Here is a 12,921-nt window from a genome sequence, read left to right on the forward strand (position 1 = left end):
TACCAAATCTACACCTACTTTCAGCAGTAGTAAATCATGATAAATGAGGTGCAGGAAGAGGTCATGCCCTCCCATCGGGTGAGCAGGGCATACAGCAGGTGTGCGCCAGGGAGAAGAGGCGAATCTGCACCTTGTCCCTGGCGTACGCCTTGAGCGGACCGTTCATATATGTCCACCCAATGTGTTCAAGTGCTAACTAAACTGTTGGACCGTACAGAGAAAAAAAAAAAAAAACAATGAATTAGAGGTTCAAAAGTTTACAGGGGGTAAAAAGTTACATTTTTCACCACCATTACATCCCCAGTGCCAAGCTGGAAAAACAATGAGATTAAGTGAAAGCCCACACAAGATATCTATGGATGGGACAAAAGGGGTTGACACCACTGCTCGGATGTCAACAGGATATAAACCTAAGCACCCTTCCAATTGGTAAATGAGTGGTGTGGACAACCTAGGTTGCAGACAAGGCCTTTGTAAGTATACTAAGCACCACTACTAACATTACAGAGTTGGAATGAAGAAAAAAAAAAAAGAAAACGAACAGTAAGTGGAACCGTAGATGGGATGGCAAGGTTATGGGCACCCGCAATTTGCAACAACTGACACAACCTCTTCAAATTCAAAGAACCTATTGATGTAAAAGCCATTTTTCTCTTACCTGCTGTCTCAAATCACCCGCAAAGGGAGAAGGTCTACTAAAACTAGGTTCTTCGGTATCTGATTTGGTACCTTAACAGTAAATAAGAAAAAAAATATTACATTTACACGCAACAATTTTTGCAGTGTATCCACATAAAGGCATAATAGTACTTTACTGTGAGAGCATCATTTCTAAACCACATCAGTGGGAAGTACACAGATACTCTGCTGCAACATGCAGGATCTAACTGAAGGAGGAGCTTCATTCTGTTCTGTTACACCTGGTGTCCCTGAGTTGAGGTAGTCAGGTGCCTAAAAACAGCCCGTAAGGGGGTTATGCAGCATTAAAAAACATGGCCCCTTTCTTCCAGGGACAGCACCGCTGTCTGCAGTTTGGGTGGGTTTTGCAACTCAATTTGTTTTAAGTGAAAATCAACTGATGTCAGAAAGCTATTAAGATTTGTAGTTTACTTCTATTTAAAAATCTTAAGTCTTCCAGTACTTATCAGCTGCTGTATGTTCTATGGTGTATTCTTTCCAGTCTGACAGTGCTCTCTGCTGCCACCTCTGTCCATGTCAGGAAGTGTCAAAAACAGTAACAAATCCCCATAGAAGACCTCTCCTGCTCTGAACAATTCCTGTCACGGACATTGGTGGCAGCAGAGAACTGGAAACTGGAAAGAAAACACTTGATTTGAGAAAGAGAACTAATTTTTGACGGCGTACCCCTTTAAGGTTTGCCAAGTTATCCTGTGGATAGGGGACATGTATAAGATCATGGCAGGTCTGACCTCTCTGCTCCTCGGGGATTTCTATAATGGTGCCCTGTTTTGAATGGACCTACAGGTCGACATGTGACACGCCGCTCAATTTATTCTCTATGGAGCCGCCCGAAAGAGCCAAGTGCTGTACACGGATATCTCTAGCGGCTCCATAGAGATCATAGAGTCAACCTCTCATCCGCAGGATTCATAACAAAGAAGTTGGGGTGCAGTGCTAGAGTCAGAGCTCCCACAATCTCATACTTGACCCCTATCCTGTGGATGGGAACTAGTAAAATTAACTAGGCAAACCCCTTTACAAGCCCACTATGAGATTTCAACCAAACTGGAATTAGAAATGCATAAATATATATTGAGATACTGTATGATTGCCAACTTTACAACAGAAAAAATTAATATAAGCCAGAACAAGAAACCTGAACTTACCTGTGACATTTAAAAAATTATTTACAAAAGACACAGCATTATCCCTGGGACTCAGGTCAAGTGGAGCTTGAACTCTACCAAGAAATATGGAAAGAATTAGTAGTACATGATACTATTTCCTTTTCTTTTCTTTTCTTATCCTTAAATGGGTTTTCTGTCCAAAACAGAGAGATGAGCTGATCAGCGCCCACACTACCCAGTGAACAGAGTTTGTTCACGTTCACTGTCTAGTGGAGGCAACAAAGCAGTTTACTTGAGCAGGAGATGTGCTGCAGGTATAGGGGTAGTTCAGCAAAAAATGTTCTGGTGCCAGATATTTGTAATTTACTTCTATTAAAAAAAAAAATCACAAGTCTTCCAGTACTTATCAGCTGCTGTATGTCCTGCAGGAAGTGGTGAATTCTTTCCAGTCTGGAGAGTAGGAGAGGTTTTCTATGGGGATTTGCTACTGCTGTGGACAGTTCCTGACATGGACAGAGGTGGCAGCAGACTGTCTCACTGTAAGAATACACCACTGCCTGCAGGACATACAGCAGCCGATAAGTACTGAAAGAATTGAGATTATTTAATAGAAGTAAATTTCAGATTGTTGATTTGAAAGAAAAACTTTTTTTTTTTTTGTTGCTGAAAAAAATAGCTGCTTTCTTGCAAAAACAGTAACACCCTTGTCCTTAGGTTGTGTGTGGTATTACAATTTAGCTCCTTTAACTTTAATAGAACTGAGCAAGCAATACCACACCCAAACTGAGGACAGGGGTGGCGATGTTTCTGGAAGAAAGTAGCTGTGTTTCAGGTTTTTCTACACTTGAACAACCCCTTTAAAGTGAATGGTGAACAGATCAGCACTGTGTGCGGGAACAGCAGTTTAAATAAAAAAAAAAAAAAACCACAGCATCGGCATCCCCGCGATGTACCTAGTGGTACATTCGCTTTAGGTGTTGCCACTAATACACTGTGAACAAAGATAAACCGCTTGCGGCCTGCTCACTGTGTACTTTTAACCTTCATCCTCAGTGCCTTTTTTTCAGCAAGCCTCTCTTTTATTAACCCCTTGCCTCTTCAGCCTGTTTTGGCCTTAATGCCCAGGGCCTATTTTTCAAATCTGACCTGTCTCTCTTTATGTAGTGATATCTCTGCGATGCTTTTAACTATCGCGGTTATTCTGAGATTGTTTTTTCGTGACATATTCTTCTTCATGTTTGTGGTATACTTTGGTTGATACACTCAGTAGTTTTTTGTAAATAACACATTTGCGCAAAAATTTGAAAAATTTACTATCCTTTATATTCAAAATTCTCTTTTTCTGAGAAAAATAGCCATGCCACATGAACTAATAATTACTGCAACATCTACAACATGTCTACTTTATGGTGCCGTCATTTGGTGAACGTCCTTTTACTTGTTAGGATGTTAGAGGGCTTCGAAATTTTGCAGCGATTTTTCAAATTTTCAGGAAAATTTCAAATTCAGATTTTATTAGGGACCAGTTCAGTTCTGAAGTGGATTTGTGGGGCCTGTATGTTAGTTACCCCCATAAATCCCTCTACTATAAAAACTGCACCCCTCAAAGTAACATTTCATAAGTGTATTAACCCTTTAGGTGTTTCACAGAAATTTAAGCAAGTTGGTGGGGAAATTTAAAATTTTCATTTTTTTTGGCAGATATTCCATTTTAATCAATTTTTTCCCTCTAACACAGCAAATACTAACTGAGAAATACCACTCACTATTTATTCCCCTTATTCCAATGTTTCTATAAATCCCCCATATGTGGCTGCTGTGCGTCACCTGACTCAACCACAGGCCGCAGACATGACAGAAGCCCTGTGTATTTTTGGGGTCTTTTCTTATTTCAGGTTTTTTATAGCCATTATATCATGTCACAGAGGCCTTGCGGTGCCAAAATATTTGTGTAAGACAGGTTGATGTTTCCATCGATACCATTCTGGGGGACATGTGACACCCTCATCATTTTTTATTAAATTTTTTATGAGGTGGTACGAATAAAAAAACACAATTTAGCAGCAGTTTTTCTCCATTTTTTTGCATGACGTTTACTATACATCACATATGACATGTTATAGTTGTCCGTCAGGTCGGTACGATTACATTGATATCCATTGTATATAGCTTTTGTTATAGTTTATGGCATTTATACTATATATACTGTTTGTGTCTTGCATATTGTAAGACCTGTATTATTAAACTTTTTTCACCAATGGAGTTATGTAAGGGCTTCTTTTTTGCGGCACAAGCTGACACTTTTAGTGGTAAACCTTTTGGGTAAATGTGTGCTATTGATAGCTTTTTTCTATATTTTTTAGGGGGCGGGATTAACAAAAAAATGTCATTTTGGTTAGTTTTTTATTTATTTTGTTAATGGCAATAATCGGGCGGTATAATTAACGTAACGGGTTAATAGACGGGGTGATTACGGCCGCGGCGATACCAAATATGTGTACTTTATTTATAGGGGATCATTTATAAAGGGGGATGGGGAATATGTATATTTATTTGTTTATTTTAATTATTTATTTATTTAATTCATGTAGTTAATTATTTATTTATTGGTTTAATTAATTTATTTATTAATGTATTTATGTTTGTGTGTGTGTTTTGTGTTTTTTACTTTTCAGGTACATATATACAGTATAATGCACTACAGCACGTGATGAGTGCTGTAATTCACTATACTGTATATTGAATGAATGAATGAATGAATGAGCAGTCAGTGTTACACACTGACTACTCATTCAAACGATCAGACTCCTGCTACAGTGCAAGGGCCTGATCGTTATATATCATAGTAACCCAGACGCACCGGGAAGCGTCTGGGTTACTATGGTAACCCCTCCGAAGCCGTGCGATTGCTCGTGCGGCTCCGGGGGAGGGGGGGGGTTGCGGAGGAGTCTGAAGCCCACAGGAGGGCGATCAGTGCTGGGGGGACGGATCGGGGGGGGGGGGGAACAGTCCGGGGAGAGGATCAGGGTCCAGATCGGAGGAGGGGACGGAGGAACACAGGGAAGGTGAGCACGGGGAGGACAAGGAGCACGGGGGAGGGGGGCTGGGTAATGCACATCCGGGGGGGGGGAGTGATCCGGGGGGGTGAAACTGGCCGGGGGGAGAATCAGGCAGTGTCGGCAGGAGGAGGCAGCATGCCGCAGCCTCCTCCTGCCGCCCGATCTTTATATTAAGCCACAAATCTCCCCATAGACGCTGCGGTCACATCGACCGCGGCGTCTATGGGGTTAACTGCCCGGGGGGAGCGCGGCTTCCCTCCGGGCAGTGGTAGCAGGAGGAGGTTGTGTGACACAGCCTCCTCCTGCTGCCCGATCGCAATTAGGGACAGAGGGGGGAGGCAGGGAAGCCATGACGTTCCTGGAACGTCATGTTGCATTAACTACCTGCTTTATATGACGTTCCAGGAACGTCATTTTGCGGCAAGGGGTTAATATATTGGAACTTTGGCACACTGCGGACGGGACCACCTGTCCTTCTCACTTCATTAATATTTATGCTCTACAGTGATGAGTTGTCGGAAAGATGTCATTGCAGAGTGCCACTTCAAAATTCACAAGGAGGCAGCAGACAGGCCAACTGGTGTACTGAGGGCTATAGTATCGTCCTTAATTTTGCGGACGTAACGGACAGGTAAGGCGAGTAATAGATTCGTTTCACCACCGACGACATGATATTGACACATCATGTCGGGCAAGAATAAATCAATTACTCACCTTCCCCGTCAGTAACATCCACAAAATTGCAGACGTATGAATGCCCCCTTAGTTAAATGCTGGTGCTTATATGAGTTTACTTGACAACCTAGCCAACACAATTACCCGCTCACAAGGAAATGGTCAGCCTCAAGCCAACTTAAAAATAAACACACGCACTTGGCAACGCCATAAAGCAGGATAGACATGATATTCACACACTATGTACCTTATACTTTAAAGGGGTGCTCCAGTAGAAAAAAAAAATATTTTTAATCAACTGGTGCTAGAAAATTATATACATATGTAATTTACTTTTTTTTTTTAAATCATAAGCTTTCCAGTACTTATCAGCTACTGTATGTCTTGCGGGAAGTAGTGTATTCTTTTTAGTCTGATCCAGTGCTCTCTGCTGCAACCTTTGTCCATGTAGAGGTTTTCTATGGGGATTTGCTACTGCTATAGACAGTTCCTGACACAGACAGAGATGGCAGCATAGAGCACCATGTCAGATAGGAAAGAATACACCACTTCCTGCAGGACATACAGCAGCTGATAAGTACTGGAAGATATCATATTCACACCAGTTAATTTAAAAGAAAGAAATTTTCTCTGGAGTACCTAAGTAGGCAGCTTTTCGCATCTGAGTTTGCCTGGCATAGTACAAATTAAGGGTATATTAACACTGAGTAAAAGCGGCGGAATTCTGTGGCGAAATCCAACCTGCCTTAGTGTGTCAATGAGATGCCGCACGTACCTCCGTGGCTCTCTGCTTCAAGGGGTTATCCTGCGCTACAAAAACATGGCCACTTTTCCACCTACTTGTTGTCTCCAATTCAGGTGCAGTTTGCAATTAAGCTCCATTTACTACAACGAAACTGAGTTTCAAAACTCCATTCAAACAGGAGACAACAGTAGGGGGAAAGTGGCCATGTTTTTGTAGCGCTGGATAACCCCTTTAACCCCTTAAGGACCGGGCCTGAAATGGCCTTAAGGACCGGAGTAAATTTTATGAATATGACCAGTGTCACTTTATTCATTAATAACTTCGGGATGCTTTTACCTATCCGGCTGATTCTGAGATTGTTTTCTCGTGACATATTGTACTTCACATTTCTAGTAAATTGGAGTCGATACTTATAACAAATCTTTATGAAAAAAAACAAAATAGCGTGAAAAATTGTGAAAAAATGCATTTTTCCAACTTTAAAACTTTTCTGCTTATACAGAAAATGGTTATATCACATAAATTATATATTAAATAGCATTAGCAACATGTCTATTTTATGTTGGCGGCATTTATTAAACTATCTTTCATTTTTTTAAAACAATAGAAAGCGTAAAACATTAGCAGCAAATTTCCAAATTTTCGGTAAAATTTCAAAATCAGATATTTTTAGGGACCTGTTCAGGTTCAGGCTGGGTTCACACTACGTATATTTGAGGCTGTATGTTTGAGGCTGTATAGCAACCAAAACAAGGAGTGGATTGAAAACACAGAAAGGCTCTGTTCACATAATGTTGTAATTGAGTGGATGGCCATCATTTAATGGCAAATATTTTCTGTTATTTTAAAACAACGGCTGTTATATTGAAATAATGGAAGTTATTTACCGTTATATGGCGGCCATCCACTCAATTTCAACATTGTGTGAACAGATCCTTTCTGGGTTTTCAATCCACTCCTGGTTTTGGTTGCTATGAGGACCTGACATGAGGACCAAATACAGCCTGAAATATACATAGTGTGAACCCAGCCTTAAAGTGTATTTGAGGGGACTGTGTGTTAGAAAGCCCCACGAAGCACCCCATTTCAGAAACTGCACCCCCCAAACTCTGCAAAAGCACATCCAGAAAGTTTTTTAACCCTTTAGGGGAGTCACAGAAATAAAAGCTAAGTGTGTAAGAAATTTGAAAATTTTTATTTTCTGTGCAGAGATTTTATTGTAATCCAATATTTTTCATAATTATGACCCTATTACCAGAGAAATGCACCCCAATAATTATTGCCCCGTTTCTGCAGTTTATAGAAATACCCCATATGTGGCCCTATTGCGCTATTTGACGCAACCACAAGCCTCAGATACAAAGGAGCGCCTAGTGAATTTCAATGGCTCCATTATATTTGGTCATTTCTGACTGTACCACTTCAGGTTGGCAGAGGTTCTGGGGTACCAAAACCTAAAAAACACCCCTAAAGGGACACCATTTAGAAAACTGCACCCCTCAAGGAATGTAACAAGGGGTGCGGTGAGCATCTGGACCCCACAGGTGCTTCAGAGATTTTCCGAACAATGTGGCGTGAAAAAAGACAAAAGTATTTTTGTACACTAAAACGTTATTCTAGCCTTCAATTTTTCATTTTCACAAAGCGATAAAAGGAAAAAAAAGACACAAAAAGTGTAGCGCAGTTTCTCCCGAGTACAGAAATACCCCACATGTGGCGATAAAGTGCCAAGCGGGTGCAGGACGAGCCTCCAAAGGGAAGGAGCGTTTGGAAGCTAGATTTCACTGGAATGGATTTCAATGGCCACATCGCATTTACAGAGCCCTCGTGCTGCCAAAACACTGGAAACCCCCCACAAGTGACCCCATTCTGGAAACTACACCCCTCAAGGAATCTAACAAGGGGGGCAGTGAGCATATGGACCCCACTGGTGACGGGCACAAATGTGGAACAATGTGACGTGAAAGTGAAAAATTTCATTTTTTCACTTTCACGGCACGAATGTGCCCATCATCAAGGGGTCCATTTGCTCACTACACCCCTTGTTAGATTCCTTGAGGGGTGTAGTTTCCATAATGGGGTCACTTGTGGGGGGTTTCCACTGTCTTGGCAGCACAAGGGCTCTGTAAATGCGACATGGCGTTCATAATCCATTCTAGCCAAATCCAACCTCCAAAATCCAAATGGCGCTCCTTCCCTTCGGATGCTTGCCCTGCGCCCACATGGCGCTTTATGTCCACATGTGGGGTATTTACGGACTCGGGGGAAATTGCTCTACACATTGTGTTTTTTTTTTCTCTTTTAACCCCTTGTGAAAATGATAAATTCAAGGCTAGACCAACATTATAGTGTAAAAAATGTAATATTTCATTTTCACGCCACATTGTTCCACATTTGTGCCTGTCACCAGTAAGGTCCATATGCTTACTACACCCCTTGTTACATTCCTTGAGGGGTGTAGTTTCCATAATGGGGTCACTTGTGGGGGGTTTCAACTGTCTTGGCAACACAATGGCCTTTTAAATGCAACATGGCCCCTCGAAATCCAATCCAGCCAAATCCAGCCTCAAAAAACCAAATGGCGCTCCTTCCCTTTGGAGGCTTACCCTGCACCCGCATGGCGCTTTATGTCCACATGTGGGGTATTTCCGTACTCAGGAGAAATTGCGCTACACATTTAGTGTTTTTTTTTTTACCTTTTAGCCCCTTGTGAAAATGAAAAAATCATGACAAGATTAATGATTTAGAGTAAAAATTTTAAAAAAAATTACACTAGATGTTGGTCTAGCCTTGATTTTTTTCCATTTCAACAAGGGGTTAAAAAAGAAAATGAACACAAAACGTGTAGGGTAATTTCCCCTGAGTACGAAAATACCCCACATGTGGGCATAATGTGCCATATGGGCACAGGGCAAGCCACCAAAGGGACAGAGCGCCATTTAGAGGCTTGAATGGAGGATGGAGGCCACGTCGCAATTACAAAGCTCCTGTGCTGCCAGGACAGTAGAAACCCCCGACAAGTGACCCCATTCTGGAAATTACACCCCATAAGGAATCTAACGAGGGGTGCAGTGAGCATATGGACCCCACTGGTGACGGGCACATGTGTAGAACATGTGCCGTGAAAATAAAAAATACCATTTTTTTTCATTTTCACGTCCCAAATGTGGCCGTCACCAGGGGGCCATATACCCGTTGCCCCCCTTGTTAGATTCCTTATGGGGTGTAGTTTCCAGAATAGGGTCACTTGTCGGGGGTTTCTACTGTCCTGGCCGCACAGAGGCTTTGTAATTGCATCATGGCATCCTCTAATGGGAATGGCGGCCATACCTACTTAGCTGGGGAAAAGGGACAATTCTAATTTATTTGGGGGTTTTAGGCCAATTATTAGTTTATAAGGTTGAAAATGACAGGTGTCCATCAAACTCAACCTGTGTTGATCCAGAGGAAGGCCAAAACCCCTCGTGAGGCAGACGACAGTAGCCTCATCACAGGGAAAAAATTCCTTCCCGACTCCATAATGGCGATCAGAATAATCCCTGGATCAACGTGACCCCTGAAATAGGAATAAGGGACAGAATTTAGATAATGTAGAACCCCAGTGACGTGTGGTGCGCCTTGAAGCGATCCAGTATGCAGAGGCCGGGGTGATCAGGACAGGTGTCACACTGGAAAATGGTGTCCTTCCTGATCCCCCAGTTACGCCACACTCTGCACTTCTTCTGGGGTCTCCTGTTTTCCAGTGTGGGGGACGTCACCTGGAAAATGTTGTCCTGGTGCCATACGGGGTCCCTCATATCCAGAAGCGCTGGGTCCGCTCCATGGCTGCTAAATATTAGGGCGCTATTACTACTTCTGATATGTTCGGATCATGCCGCAAGCTACAGTAGCTCAGGCAGCGAGGGAGCGGAAGAGGGGGTGCTGGTATCCCCGTACAGGTGGTGGTGACCTTTATCCAGCAGTGGGAAGATCAGTTCCCGGACGATCTTCCCACTTGTTCTGAGGATGGGGGGGGGAGGGGGCATCTGGGGGCTGGATTCGGGTGTCCCTTCCTTCATACACTCTAAGGGTACGTGCACACTGCGGAATGGCGAAGGATAACCCTTCGTGCATTCCGCAGTTGGCACCCACCGGCGGACTGATGCAGGCGCACGTCTCCGTCCGTGTCATAGACTCCATTCTATGCACGGGCGGATTCCGCTCTCTGTCCAACGTATTCATTCTTTGGACGGACGATGGAATCCGCCTGTGCATAACATGGAGTCTATGACACGGGTGTAGAGACGCCTGCATCAGTCCGCCGGTGGGTGCCAGCTGCGGAATGCACAAAGGTTTATCTCCGCCATTGCGCAGTGTGCACGTACCCTAAATCTGTAAGAGTACCCAGAGGTACGCTCACAGAGTTAGTAGAATTTTACGCCATACCGTGATCTCTTATTGGGACGGTACTGGCGGAAAAGACGTGTCTGGGGGGCAGCGTACGCTATGCTATCCCCCAGACATGTCACTGGATGATGAGGATGAATGTAGGAACGAAGGATCCCTCCCATTTATCCTCACTGGCTGTTTCGGTGTCGGAGGCAATAATAACGTATCCCTCTGACGCCGAAAACACCCTGGGGGTCATCTTTATACGGGGACTAGTATATGGGGTATGTAGTGGTGTAGTGTCAAACTTTATTCAATGTAGTGTGGTGTAATGTAGTGTTTTTTACGTGTTTTTTTACAGTAAGTATATAAAAAAAAAAAAAAACTACGCCAAAAATGGTGTTGCTGATAAATGTGCGGCACTTATAAGCAGACCGTGGCAGTAGGATAGAGAAAAAAAAACACCCTACGCCAAAAAGGAGGAGTTGCGGATTAGCAGCGCACTTTCGTGCCATGCTGATCAACACTCAGCGGCGATAGGGTGCGGAAAATAGAAAAAAAAAAATTTGAAAAAAAAAAAAAAAAACTTTATTACATACTGAACATCCCTGTAGCTGCTGATAAGTGTATTACACATATCAGCCGCTAGAGGGCAGCAGAGCGGAAAATCCCGAAAACCCGACGCTGGAGCCGAAAATAGCCGAACGTGACGTCACGGAAGAAGCCGAAGACCCGAACGAGACCACGAGGACGCCGCGAACCCGGAAGACGCCGATCAGGACCCCGGGAAAGGTGAGTAATGTACGAATACCTGCTCTGGACCCCTCAGCTACCTAGCTGAGGGGTCCGGAGCAGGTATTTATAACTTTTGGGGACTTTGATCGCCGTGAACGGCCGGCAGCGGCCGGCCGTTCACGGCAATCGGGCCGGTGGCACCTGGCCACCATTACTTTTTACAGTAATGGCGGTCGGTGCCGTCCTCGGACAGCACCGACCGCCATTTTTTCCGGGTCATCGATGACCCGGAAAGGTTCCGATCGCCGCTATTGGCTGATCTGAACTGATAAGCCAATAGCGGCGATCGTCGGCATGGGGGGGGGGGTTAACAACCCCCCATGCCGACAGGGAGAGATGGCCTGCAGTGTATTTCTGCAGGCCATCTCTCCCGATCGCATGCGGCCGGTCCGCGGCGCCCTCTTAAAGGACCCGCGTACCGGTACGTCATGGGTCCTTAAGAGGTTAAAGAATTGACACTGATATTCTTTGAGTGGAGAGCGGCGGCACACAAGGCATCCAATTGAGGAGAATTCCACCACTTTTTCTCAATGTGAACATACCTTAAGAGGAAATGAAGAAGAAATAAAGAAAGCATAACACTTACCGATTTACATAATATCTTGACCTGTATTTTTGTTTAAACTGGTTCTGTATAAAAAAAATGCAGAGACATTTAGAATTTTAAGCTGAGAACACGATCAATATGAAGTAAAATTAAATGGGAACCATCAGCAGGATAAATGAATCAAACCTGCTGATAGCTTCCTAGCACCATGTGGGATTAATCTAATGATTTTCAATGGAATAGCCAGGCCAGGGACGAGCCAGATCGGTGCTCAGGGAACGGTAGCCCGCTCCCATTGCTCCTATCAGCTTACCAGGCAGAGGATTTAAAAAAGGATGAAGGTAATAGACATCCCTTCATCCACAGCGCCCCATGCCCACTAGGAAGCTATCAGTCAGCTAGATTTGTCTAACCTGTTAATAGTTCCCCCTTAAAATAGTTGTCAAGGACAAGGGTGTTTTCTTCCAGGAACAGCGCAGGACCTGTCAATGGGTTTTATCTGATGTGAGGTCACATTCTTTTTTGAAAGAAAGCTATCCTTTGAAAAAAAACCTAACCTTTCAATATTGCCCAAGTCACACCATCAAATGCAACGCATTCAAGAGGAAATTTTTAGTAGGTTAGACAAATCAAACCTGCCCACAGCCCCCTATTGCGCACAGGGCGCCTAAGAGGAATGTATGTCTCTTACCTTCCTCCTCAACGTCATTCCCATACTGTTAGTAGTTTACTCCTCGGCAAGGAGCAAAGCCCCGCTCCTTCTAATGATAATCAATGGAGAGGGCAAGAGAAGTTGGCACTGTGGGGGCGGTGGAGTGTTCTTTATGGTGCTCTGGGCGGAGGGGTAAACTGCTAACAGCATATAAATGGCGCTGAGGACAAAGATAAGAGACAAAGAGTCCTATTACACGAAGCGACTTTTAA

At 43.7% G+C, this 12,921-nt stretch overlaps 1 protein-coding gene across 2 annotated transcripts in view; it reads right to left on the minus strand.

Moving 5' to 3' along the window:
- LOC138797641 (nucleolar protein dao-5-like) overlaps positions 1-12,921 on the minus strand; it is a 132,213-nt gene that overhangs the window by 107,917 nt on the left and 11,375 nt on the right. For both annotated transcript variants that reach the window (XM_069978059.1, XM_069978057.1), the window contains exons 2-4: positions 12,037-12,080; positions 1,848-1,921; positions 659-729 (exon numbers count right to left, since the gene is read on the minus strand). In XM_069978059.1, coding sequence (XP_069834160.1) covers positions 659-729; positions 1,848-1,921; positions 12,037-12,080 — 189 coding nt within the window. The remainder of the gene's footprint in view (positions 1-658; positions 730-1,847; positions 1,922-12,036; positions 12,081-12,921) is intronic.

The sequence above is a fragment of the Dendropsophus ebraccatus genome, chromosome 7, assembly GCF_027789765.1.
Source record: "Dendropsophus ebraccatus isolate aDenEbr1 chromosome 7, aDenEbr1.pat, whole genome shotgun sequence".
Taxonomy (NCBI): Eukaryota; Metazoa; Chordata; class Amphibia; order Anura; family Hylidae; genus Dendropsophus; species Dendropsophus ebraccatus.